An 11,602-nucleotide genomic window follows, 5' to 3' on the forward strand; every position below is an offset into this window, starting at 1 on the left:
CAGACCCAGCCCTAGTCTCATAGTGGGTGAGCATGTGACCAGGCAGGGACTTCACAGAGTTTCAGGCTGTGATGGGGGTGGTCAGGGAGGCCTCCCTGAAGGAGGGGGCATGAAGCTGAGATCTGAAGCACAAGGGGGATTGGGCAGGTGAAATGGAGAATGGCCCTGGCTGAGGGGATGGCCTGTGCAGAGGCCAGGAGGTGCAGCAGAGGATGGTGAGTTGGGGGTCCTGGAAGCCCCCTGCCAAGTCCCCACCACTTCCTCACCTCCCCCGCTCCAGGCACCTTCAAGATCCAGAAGACGCGGCTACAGCGCGAGGGCTTCGACCCCCGCCAGACCTCGGACCGCCTCTTCTTCCTGGACCTGAAGCAGGGCCACTACCTGCCCCTGGACCAGGGGGTCTACACCCACATCTGCTCTGGCGCCTTCGCCCTCTGATGCTTCTCCTCTGCTAGCTGGACTTGTGGCCAGGCCCGGTGAGCGAGGCGTGCCTGAGCCAGACAGCCCTGCCTGGGGGCGGCCGAGCTGCACTTGGGGCCGTCCTGGGGCTGAGAAACTGGACCCGGGACCCTGGGAGGAGCCCGCATCTCTCTGCTGCCTTCTCGCTCCTCTCCCTCATCCCTTTGCCCTCTCAGTGCCCGCCCTGCCCGTATTCCCTCTCCGGCGTCTGCGTGTGTCTCTCTTTTCCCTAGTTCCCGGCCTTCCTCTGTCCCCTTGTGCCCTCACCTCTTCCTCCTCCATCTCTCCTCCTCTCTCCTCCCCTGTTCTCCTGCCAAGAACCAAGCGGACATTTCCTGGGGCTGCAGCCTGTACAGGGCCCAGCTGCCCTTGGGGCCATGACCGGGAGTGGGGCTCATTGCCTCCCTCTCAGCTGTGCCTTCATGAGCCCCACCCCAACCAGGCTGCTAGTCCCAGGACACCAGAGCCTGGTGTGAACCCCAGGTGGGCCCTCTGCCCTCCCTGCTCAACGGAGAAGTGGGTGGTCTGCATGGCCCTTCTGGGTCCAGGACGTCTGCAGGGGACCTCCCAGTGAGCTGGAAATCTTTCCCAGGCTGGGCCAGTTGCCTTTTGCACTTCCCATCCCTGGTGTGGGTCTCCCCTGCTCTGCCTGCCTTTCCTGATGCTCCAGAAGCTTCCAGAATTGACTGTGACCACTTGGATGTCACCCCTGCCTGGATGTCTGAGTTCAGGTGTCTTGGAGTTCCTGCTGGAGGACCTGAAGACTGTGTGGATGGCTGCCCACACACCACTTGCGTGTTCACCCGGCGGAGGACTCTTGGGTGTCCCCAGCCAGTGTGGCTGCTGGCGGACCCATGGGAGTGGCAGAAGTAGGGTGGGGGAGGTCTCCTACAGGGTGGTGCTGAGATGGCCTCTTGGGCTTCAGGGGTTCCAGCCCATTGAATGTCCCCACTGGCCTTGCTAGTGACAGCTCAGACCCTGTGTTGGTAGTGACATTTCACACACCCCCGCCGGCCTTGTTGATGGCTCCTCCCGGACACCCATTGTTACAGCGAGCCACGCAGACTGCCCTTCTGTGTGTCCCCTGCAGCCCTGTGTGGCCCCGTGTGCAGTGGGGCCGGCCGGGAGTGCCCCTGCTGTTTCGCATGGCCTTTCCAGCACTAAGCTTTTGTTTCCTACTCGAGTATAAGAAATAAACCTGCAGGGCATCAGCTGCCTGGTGGGAGCCCAGTGGTTTGGTGTCTGTCCCCAGGTGGCACAGAACCCTGTCTGAGTTTCAGAAGGGAGGACCTCACAGGGAGCACATGCTCACCAAACATGAGCAAGAAGACACACTTGGCCTTTTCTTGCTGCCCCCTGTTGCCTGCTCGCCCACCGGCAAGTGCAGGGGGCCTGGGCATGGGGGCGTGCGGGTTAGCCTTCTTGCTGCCTCCCTGCAGCCTCTGGGGCCTCTGGAAGCCCTGTGCCAGCGTCAGTGGTCCCAGGGCAGGGCCAACCGGCCTGCCTGTGGGTTCCAGCAGATGTGCAGGGTGGCCCAGAGGTGTCCTGGAACGTCTGGCTGCCCCCAGGAAGGGTGCCCCTCTATGTATGGGGCCAGCAGGTGTGGCCATAGCCCTGGATGAGAGCCACTGGCCCTGCAAGGGTGACTGAGCTGGGAGTCGAACCCAGAGCATCAAGCTCCGGAGTCTATACTCTCAGCTCCCACCTTCTGCTGGCCCCCTCCAGAATTAAAATGTCTGTCTCATCTTGTCTCCACTTCAGGAGACAGAGGAAGAAAGGCTTGTAATGATAGAGTATTTGCTGGGAAGGGCCACTGAGGGAGAAGCCCTGGGGATGGGTGGGGGATGGATGAGGCCTTGGCCAGCTCAAGGATGGATGAACCGTCCATGTGTGGGGCTGGTCCCTGGACGCCCACAGTCTGCAAGGAGAGGGATGCAGGGTGGAACCCTCGAGATGCCCTCAGAGTGGGTGCAGGATGTGCTGCTGGGGATGGAGCCCCCTGGTGTGCTGATAGAACAAGTGCATCCTGGGTAACATCCCTTCAGACGTTACGACCACCTCCAAGGGTGTCATCATGGTCCCCGTTCTTTAGATGGGAAAATTGAGGCACGGGGAGGCGGGAATGAAGGAGCCAGGGGCTCCTGGTAAGAAAGTGGCCTGACGGGGACCTTTCTGTTCCAAAGCCTGTGACTCTGGCTGCAGCAGCCTAAGAAGTTCCCTTTGGGCTGGCAAGAAAATAATCCTGATGACTCTTAGGATCGGGCTTTGTTTGTTTTTTAAATTAATAATAGACTTTATTTTTTAGAGCAGTTTTAGGTTTACAGAAAGATGAGTGGAAAGCACAGCGAGCTTGCGTATGCCCTCTCACCGTGTAGGCACCACTGCTTCCCGTTAATGACATCTTGCCTTGACTGCCGCATGTTACATTAATGGGCCCATGTCCATACGTTATTATTAACTCAAGTCCGCAGTTTCCGTTAGGGTTCCCTCTTGGTGGTGTACATTCTGTGGGTTTCAACAAATGTGTAATGACCTGTCTCCCCTTACAGTATCATACAGAATAGTCCCACTGCCCTGAAATCCCCACTGCTCCATCTCTTCACCCCCCACCCAAACCCTGGCACCCCTGCTCTATTTACTGTCCCCATAATTTTGCCTTTTCCAGAATGTCGTACACTTGGAATCACACAATGTGTGGCCTTTTCAGGCTGGCTTCTTTGACTTAGCAAGATGTGTTTAAGGTCCCTCCATGCCTTTCACGGCTTGGGAGCTCTGTATTTTTTATGCTAGATGAGAAGCTCTGGGACCTGTCCCCAGGGACCCTCGGTAAGGCAGGAGAAAGCTGGGATCAGAAGGCACTGTGCCCGAGCCTCTCCTTTATGGATGTCCACAGAGGGGATGTTTGCATCTGTGATGTGGGAAGAGAGACTCGCCCCAGCCTGGCGTCGACCTGTGGGCCCTCAGAGGCAGGGGCCGAGCGGTGCGTGAGGGTCGAGGAAAGAGAAGCAGCTGCCAGAGAGGGCATGTGGGGGAGGGAGACGGGATGATGACAGCCTTCCGAGGAGAGGTGGCTGCAGGCTGGGCCCTGCCCCACCCCCTCAAGGGTCTCCATCACGCTGGAAAAGAGCCCCCGCTCTTCAGCCAGCGCTGCCATCCTGCAGGCTCTTTTCCTGCTCCGGCAGCCGGGCGTTTCCACCCTGTGGCTGACTTCCTCGCCTTTGCCCCTGCTGGCTCTGGTGTCGGAACCGCTGTTCCTCTCCACAGCCGGCCAGCTCCTCCTGCTATCTGTCTTCATTGAGACATCATCACATACGATAAAACGCTCCCTTTTAGGTTGTACAACTTAGTGGCTTTTGGTATATTCACAAAGTTGTGCAACTGTTACCTCTCCCTGGTTCCGAACGTTTTCATCACCCCAAAAGGAAACTTGATATCCACTAGAAGTTGCCCCCCATTCCTCCTCCCCAACCCTGGCAACCACTCATCTGCTTCTGTCTCTATGGATTTGCCTATTCCGGGTGTTTCATATACAGGGGATCATACACTGTGTGTCCTTTTGTGTTTGGCTTCCTTCACGCAGCATGATGTTTTTAAGATTCATTGGGGTTGTAGTTCATTCCTTTTTATGGCCAAGTAATATTCCATTGTGTGGATGGACCACATTTTGTTGAACCATTCACCACTTGATGGACATTGAGATATTTCCACTTTTTGGCTATTACGAATATGTTGCTGTGAATATTCACATACAAGTCTTTGTGGGAACATTTGTTTTTAATTCTCTTGGGTATAAACCTAGGCGTGGAAATGCTAGGTCATATGGTAACTCTTTAATCTTTTGAGGAAATGCCACTGTTTTCCAAAGTGATTGCACCATTTTATATTCCCCCAGCAGCAGTGTGTGAGAGTTTGAATTTTCCGTCCTGGCCAGCCCCTCTTATTGTCTTATTATAGTCATTCTAGTGGGTGAGGTGGTATTTCATTGTTGTTTGGATTTGCATTGCCCTGATGACTAATAGGCAGGACATCTTTTCATGTGCTTATTAGCCATTTGTATATTTTCTCTGGAGAAATGTCTATTCAGAACTTTTGTCCATTTAAAAATTGAGTTATTTGTCTTTTTACTGAGTTGTAAGTGTTCTTAATATATTCCAGATACTAGGCCCTTATAAAACATACGACTTGCAAATTCCTCCCATGAGTTGTCTTTTTACTTTCTTGATAGTATCCTTTGAAACACAGAAGGTTTTCGTTTTGATAAAGTCCAGTTTATCTGTCTTTTGTTGCTTGTGCTTTTGGTGTCATTGTCTTACCAAGGTCATAAAGGTTTATGCCTTTGTTTTCTTCTAAGAGCTTCTTAGTTTTAGCTCTTACATTTAGCTCTTTGATCCATTTTAATTTTTGTATATGGTGTGAGGTGAGGATCCGTATTAGTTTTCTAGTGTTGCTGTAACAAATTACGGCAAACTTACTGGCTTAAAATAACCAATTTATCTTACGGTTCTGAAGGTCAAAAGTCAGAAGTGGATCTCACTGGGCTAAAATCAAGGTGTCTTGATTGCTATAGCTTTGTAGTAAGTTTGAAATCAGGAAGTGTAAGTCCTCCAATTTTGTTCTTTTTCAAGATTGTTTTAGCTTTTTGGGGCCCCTTGCAATTCCATATGAATTTTAGAATCAGCTTGTCAGTTTCTGCAAAAAAGGCAGCCAGAATTTTGACAGAGATGGTGTTGAATCTGTACACCAATTTGGAGAGTACTACCATCTTAACAATATTAAATCTTCCAATCCATAAATATGGGATGTCTTTCCACTTACTTAGATCATCTTCAAATTTTTTCAGCAAAGTTTTATAGTTTTCAGTGTACGAGTCTTGCACTTCTTGTTAAATTTATTCCTAGGTATTTTACTCTCTTTGATGCTGTCATACGTGGAATTTTCTTAATTTGCTGATTTTAAAGATGCACTACTTATGCAAGCTTTGTTGCATTTACTACACTCTACTGAACTGTCTGGTTCCAAGAAGTGGTCCAGCCACCTAGGCCCACCAGGCCTTCTCTCCCTTCCAGTCCTCTCTGCCCATGCTACTCCTTGAAAATTCTCTTATCAGCCAAGGCCCACTAGCCTCAGACTGGGAGCTTCTCCAGACAACAGCCTGGGTGGAGGACTCTCTGAGTTGGAGGGACACAAGGCATCCCAACCAGCATTTGCAGAAGGAATTCCACAATTACGTTTTCAGCCCCTGCTCTGCGCCAGGCGTAGCTCAGGGGGCTTTGCAGCAATCAGTGAACAAAGTAAACCCGCCCTCATGGAGCTTATTAAAGACAGAAACAACAAAGAGCAACAAGATAAATATATCAAAAGTTTCGGGAACTTCAAAGTCCACCAAAATGCGCTCTCCTCCAGGAAATCTCGCATCTCCTCTCTCCACCCCACCACACCCCAAGTCCCTCTTTGGGGTCCGGAGCTCTGGGTTCCCCTCTCTGGCCCCGCCCTGGCACCAGGAGGCGGAGAGCAACTGCGCCGGCTCCGCCTGCCACAGCCCAGGGAAAAGCCCCGGCGCGGCGGGAAGAGAATCAACCGGCGCGGCCCCACCCACGGCCCGGGCACACCGGCGCTTCACTCATGAGACTGCGCATGCGCCACAGGCGGCAGCCCACAGGCACTGAGCGGCGCGGCCCGCCTTTGCGCAGGCGCACTGGCGGCCGCGGAAGGGCTTCCGCCTCCCAGCCGTCGCCGCTGTCGCCATGGCCGCGCCGGCCCCGGGCCTCATCTCTGTCTTCTCGAGCCCGCAGGAGCTGGGCGCGTCCCTAGCCCAACTGGTGGCGCAGCGGGCGGCGTCCTGCCTGGCCGGGGCCCGCGCCCGCTTCGCGCTCGGCCTGTCGGGCGGCAGCCTCGTTTCGATGTTGGCCCGCGAGCTGCCCGCCGCCGCCGCCCCCGCCGGGCCCGCCAGCCTCGCACGCTGGACGCTGGGCTTCTGCGACGAGCGCCTCGTGCCTTTCGAGCACGCCGAGAGCACGTACGGCCTCTACCGGGTGAGAGCTACGGGGGCCGCCGGGGGTCACGCCGAGAGGGCCGCGCCCGCCGTCTTAACCCGGCTACGGGGGCCGCTGGGGGTCATTCGAGGAGGAGCGCCCTTCGCCTGAAACCCGACAGGCGCGTCACGCAGGGTCACATCGTGCCCTCTGCCTCTATCTGGAGGGGAGCTGGGAGTGGTCGGCTGGGCGCCCCGAGATCCCGCCTGGGCTACACCTCCACTGCCACCCGAGTGGGCCTGTGGGGCCGTAAGTCCCTCTTCACGCTTTAACCGGTGGCCGGGCAGAGGGAACGGCGTGGGCAGGCGTGGAGGTGAGGCGGAGCGGCCCGTCGTTCCAGGGACCCGGAGTACAGGCGCCGCAGCCCCGTGGCCAGCAGGGGCGGCTAGGGAAGAGCCAGGCAGGAGGGAGCTCGTGCGGAGCCTCGGCCTCAGTTTCCCCACCTCCAACCTAAGCGAGTTCTCGGTGGTCTCCACGCAGCTGGCAGCGCTGATAACCGCCGATGACCTCGGGCGCTGCTCATTTTGGACCTGGGCCCCAGGCTCCTATAGAATCGGGAACACGCCCCATTTACAAGCAGGGAAGCAGGCTTGCAGGAGCCGTGGTCGGCCCTGGGGTGCCCGGCTGCAGCTGAGTCAACGCCTGACCTGGAGCGGGAAGCCGCCCTCGGAGGTGTGGGAGGGGCGGGCTCAGCCGAGCCCGGGTCACCAGGTCCTGCTCTGTTGTTTTCTTTGCACAGAAGCTTGAGCTGACAGTTGTCTCTTGTTTTGTGTAATAAGGAGGAAGGTTTACCCATTTATCCTCACAACAGCCTGAGAGCTGGGTGCTGTTAGTACCTCCATTTCATAGATGGAGAAACTGAGGCCAAAAGAGATCTTACCTACCTGCCTACCTGAGCCACCTAAATGACCAGTGGGAGAGCCCGGGTTTGAAGCTGCCCCGCTGGCCGGGGCAGATGGCACCTGGGACACATCTCTGGGGCGGGGGGGGGGGGGGGGGGGGGGGGGGGGGGCCAACCCTAGCGCCCGCCTTCCTGTGTATTTTCCCCAAGAGCGGAATTAAAAAGTGTGCTTTTGTTTCTTATTTTGTAGACTTTGAAAAACTAATTTTTTTAAATTAGAAAAACTGTACTTCAAGTAACAACATTCAACCAAAATAGTAAAAGAAAGTTGCACAGATGTTCGTTGCCTGTCCCTCTGCCCAGCGCTGGAGACACCGTGGGGAGCTGGGCAGTTCCTCCACGGGCCTGGGTGGGGTGCCACACCCCGACACACAGTGTGATAAAGGAGAGAAGTCCCCTCAGAGCATGAACAGAACACAGTGGGGAGCGAAGATGATGGTGTCAGATGCCAGCAAGTGCTGGGGAGGAGGGATGAGCATCCTTCTGCCAGGACCGGGTCCGGGGCGGTGTGCTCTAAGGGGGTGACGTGTAAGCTGAGCCCTTGGGGATGTGAGGACCTGGCCACAGGCAGAGCTGGGGCAGAGGGTACAGCTGAGACCAAGGCCGTGGGGTGGGACTGAGTGTGAGGCAAGGATTTGCTCCTTCTGCTGGTTCCCTGTGAGGGGAATCATGTTAGTTCCGTGGGGCCATCCTCACACTGGGGGCTTAAAACAATAGGAGTTTCTTCTCACACTTCTGGAGGCCAGAACAGACAGAGGAGGAGGGACCAGCTCTGAGCCTGTAGGGGGAGGGCAGCTAAGGAGGGGACTCAGGTGACAGCAAAGGGGCACCCATGCTCCCTCCTGGCTTTGCTCAGTGCTGTCCCTGAGGGTGTGTGAGGATGAGGACCTTGGACAAGGAGAGAAGTCTTTCCAGAACCTGATCTGATCATGTCCCTCCACAGGTCACACACCCTCCTTGGCTCCCCATTGCCCTCAGGATAGAGCCCACATTCCTCAGGCCAGCTTTCAGGGGGCTCAGCCGTGTGAGATGTGGTGGGTTTACCCCGCATCCCTGCCACCGTCACCCTCTGCTCCAGACACACTATATTTTTTCTGCTGCCCTGCTTTTCCTTTGTGGCTCAGCTCCGTGTTGCTGGGCTCAGTCAGTCCACACTTGAAGGGAGGCACAGCACCTGTCCCAGGGCAGACCACAGGCCCTGGGGCTCGTCTCAGTGGGAGGGGGCTGGGACCTTCCACCTTGCAGGAGGCCTGACTCCAGGGGCTGCTGCATCAAACCTGCTGAGCGGAGGCTGGGGTGCGTGCCTGCTGCATGCTGGGCACGGGTACCCCGTGATGGCAACCCAGAAGAGAAGTCAGTGCTTATCACAGTTACATGCAGTGCCCCCAAGCAGCGGTGTGGGGAGGTGCAGACAGGGGTGGCTGCTTGGAGGAGGTGGCCTGAGGGATGTATAGGAGTTTCCCAGGCAGGGGCAGCAGCTTGTGTCCAGGCTGGGGTGGGAAGGGCCTATGGAGGGCAGAGAGAGGCTGGGTTTTATCCTGAGGGCCAATGAACCCTGCAGGCTTTGGAACAGAGCTGTGGTGTAGCCAGACAGGTGCAGGCCGGGGCCAGGAGGGCCCCAATCACAATGGACTTGAAAGACCTCTGGCAGAACGCCACTGGGATCCACCGGGATCCCAACTCACATGGGAAGTGGGTATAATGACAGCTGCGTCCTCGCCTGGAGGATCTAGGTGGTCACACACGGAAGCCCCGCTCCACCAAGGACTGTGCCTCACTGCTGGTGATGCTGTCCCTCCGTCTGCGCAGACCCACCTGCTCTCCAGGCTGCCCATCCCCGACGGCCGGGTGATCACCATCAACCCCCAGCTGCCCGTGCAGGAGGCCGCCGAGGACTACGCCCAGAAGCTGAGACAGGTGAGTCCTTTGGGGCTGCTGCAGGGAGAACTCGTCCACCCGACGGTCATTCCCAGGGCGAGGGAGCAGCCCTGCGGGTGACACTGCTTGCTCCTCACCGGCAGAAACTTCCTTGGGGGCTGTTGGCAGACCCAGCCCCACCCTGGGCAGAACGCTTTGTGGATCTCCCCTCAAGGATACTGACCCCAAGGGGAGCCTGGCCTCTGACACCCTGGTGGTGGGCCTGGGTCCTCACATCTTGGGGACAGTTGTGTCCCCAGACTCTTGGGCAGTTGGACAGGTGAAACGTGGAACCTCATAGGTTCGAGTCCCCCTTTTTGCAAGTGAGGCTGAGCGTCGCTCCCTATGTTATAGCCACTTGTGATTCTTTTTCTGACGACTCTCTCTTTGTGTCCTTTCCCTCACAACCTCTCTGGATGGTCTTCATCCCCCACCTAGGCCTTCCAAGGGGACTCCATCCCGGTTTTCGACCTGCTGATCCTGGGGGTGGGCCCTGATGGCCACACCTGCTCACTCTTCCCAGACCACCCCCTCCTGCAGGTGAGCATGCCCATGCAGGCCCTACTTGCACCTGAGCCTGACCTCTGCTGACTGGGGCCTCCAGGGAGCTGGAAATTACCCACAGCAGGGTTGGAGTCAGCCTCTGCCAGTGGGCTCGGCTTAATCCTTCTGAGCCTCAGCTTACCCATCTTAAAATGGAGGCCTTAAATCAAGTACCATGTGGGATGGCATGGTGGATGGAACATGCCTGGCATGTGTGAATGAGTACTCAAGAAGCTGGAGTGATGCTGTTCTCCTTTCTCCACCCTGGGCCTCTCTCCTTCAGGAGCGGGAGAAGATTGTGGCCCCCATCAGCGACTCCCCGAAGCCACCACCACAGCGTGTGACCCTCACACTTCCTGTGCTGAACGCGGCCCGGACTGTCATCTTTGTGGCGACTGGAGAAGGCAAGGCAGCTGTTCTGAAGGTAAGAGCTGAGGGCCCCATTCCCAGGAAGGTCGTGGGCATGCGGGCCCAGGGAGAGAATGTGACCCCACCTGCTATTGTGCTGGAAGCACCAGATCCCAAGATCCTTCAGTAATTCTTGGGTTGAAGGGGAGATGGAAACTAATTACAGGTTGGTTAAGAATGAATGATTATGAAATGAAATTGATGAGATGAGGCCAAAGCTGCACTCAGGTAAATTCATAGCATTAAATGCATTTTTAAAAAATTAAGTAGAAAATATTTGAAATACACAAATCAAGCACTTTAGAAAAAGAATAATAATGTAAATCTAAGAAAAGTCAGCAGAGGGAGTAAGTGAAATTAAAATTAAAAATTAATGACTTGGTTAATATTCTTAACCATTTAATGGTAAACAGATCCAAAAGATAGACCCCTGGCAAAGCTAATCAAGAGGGAAAAAAAATCATATGTAGTAGGAATAAGTAAAAAAGTAGGGATAGGGAAAAAGGTGTAGTTATACAAAATATTTTAGGAAAACATAAAGTAAGATATTAAAAGTAAACAAAACAATAAGAAATTTTTAATTGCCATTATTGAAAAGACCACAAGTATGGAAGAAACTGGAAGTATTTTTAAAGGTAAATAATAATTCTCTCCCCAAAAACCTTCGGGCCCAGATGTCCTCAAAGGGCTGTCAGTCAGGAGGAGGTGGGTTGACCCTTTCAGTGTCCGTAAATAAAGTTGTGTTGGAACACTGCCATGCCCATCTGTCGACGCGTCATCTGCTGCTGCTTTTGCTCCATAACAGCAGGGCCGTGCCTGTGACAGACAGGGTGTGACCTGCAGAGCCGAGGTGGTGACTCTCCAGTCTCTGCAGGAAGGAGGGTGTGCCACCTCGTTTCCAACAGTCACAGACGGTGGATGGGAAGGACCTGTCCCGGCTGATTAGTTGAGGCTGGGACAGCTGGAAGGATGACATGACATCTTGAGAGCGGGGGCACCCGCTGCGTGAGGCCTCACGCCCCTGCCCTCTCTACACAGCGCATTTTGGAGGACAAGGAGGAGAACCCGCTCCCCGCCGCCCTGGTCCAGCCCCACACTGGGAAACTCTGCTGGTTCCTGGACGAGGCAGCGGCCCGACTCCTGACCGTGCCCTTCGAGAAGCATTCGGCCTTGTAGCCAGCCCGAGGGGCGAAGGAAGCCGTGGCTGGGCCTTCTGGGGCTGGGCCCCACCCGGCGCTTGGCTTCCTTTCAGAAGAGCTGCCACCCCGCCTGCCTGCCCGCAGGGCTCAGCCCCCGGCCGGGCTCTGGGCGACTCAGTTATTAAAAGGAGCATTTGTGTGAA

The 11,602-nt window shown here is 55.5% G+C and overlaps 2 protein-coding genes across 12 annotated transcripts in view; both read left to right on the plus strand.

Annotated features, from left to right (window-relative positions):
• SLC27A1 (solute carrier family 27 member 1) overlaps positions 1-3,801 on the plus strand; it is a 37,087-nt gene extending 33,286 nt beyond the window's left edge. For 7 of the 9 annotated variants that reach the window (XM_070519390.1, XM_070519397.1, XM_070519392.1 and 4 more), the window contains one exon: positions 281-3,801. In XM_070519390.1, coding sequence (XP_070375491.1) covers positions 281-438 — 158 coding nt within the window. In that variant the 3' untranslated portion in view covers positions 439-3,801. The remainder of the gene's footprint in view (positions 1-280) is intronic. The other 2 variants (XM_070519394.1, XM_070519395.1) reach the window with 1 other exon arrangement.
• Positions 3,802-4,868: 1,067 nt separating this feature from the next.
• Positions 4,869-11,602, plus strand: PGLS (6-phosphogluconolactonase). Of its 3 annotated transcripts, none has more exons than XM_044773927.2 (5): positions 4,869-6,491; positions 9,202-9,309; positions 9,748-9,849; positions 10,136-10,276; positions 11,066-11,602. In XM_044773927.2, the coding sequence occupies exons 1-5, from the start codon at positions 6,204-6,206 to the stop codon at positions 11,204-11,206; spliced, it is 780 nt and encodes a 259-aa protein (XP_044629862.1). In that variant the 5' UTR covers positions 4,869-6,203; the 3' UTR covers positions 11,207-11,602. The 3 variants fall into 3 exon arrangements, with proteins under 3 accessions (XP_044629862.1, XP_014721425.1, XP_070375506.1); XM_014865939.3 differs by having other exon boundaries at positions 11,299-11,602; XM_070519405.1 differs by having other exon boundaries at positions 6,169-6,491; positions 7,583-9,309; positions 11,299-11,602.

The sequence above is a fragment of the Equus asinus genome, chromosome 10 (assembly GCF_041296235.1).
Source record: "Equus asinus isolate D_3611 breed Donkey chromosome 10, EquAss-T2T_v2, whole genome shotgun sequence".
Taxonomy (NCBI): Eukaryota; Metazoa; Chordata; class Mammalia; order Perissodactyla; family Equidae; genus Equus; species Equus asinus.

What these genes read in the sequence shown, in the direction of transcription:
- PGLS (XM_044773927.2), top strand. Translation starts at nt 6,204, where the DNA reads ATGGCCGCGCCGGCCCCGGGCCTCATCTCTGTCTTCTCGAGCCCGCAG. An exon ending in CAGACCACCCCCTCCTGCAG is followed by an intron (nt 9,850 to 10,135) that starts GTGAGCATGCCC and finishes TCTCTCCTTCAG; the next exon opens with GAGCGGGAGAAGATTGTGGC. An exon ending in GCAAGGCAGCTGTTCTGAAG is followed by an intron (nt 10,277 to 11,065) that starts GTAAGAGCTGAG and finishes GCTCCATAACAG; the next exon opens with CAGGGCCGTGCCTGTGACAG.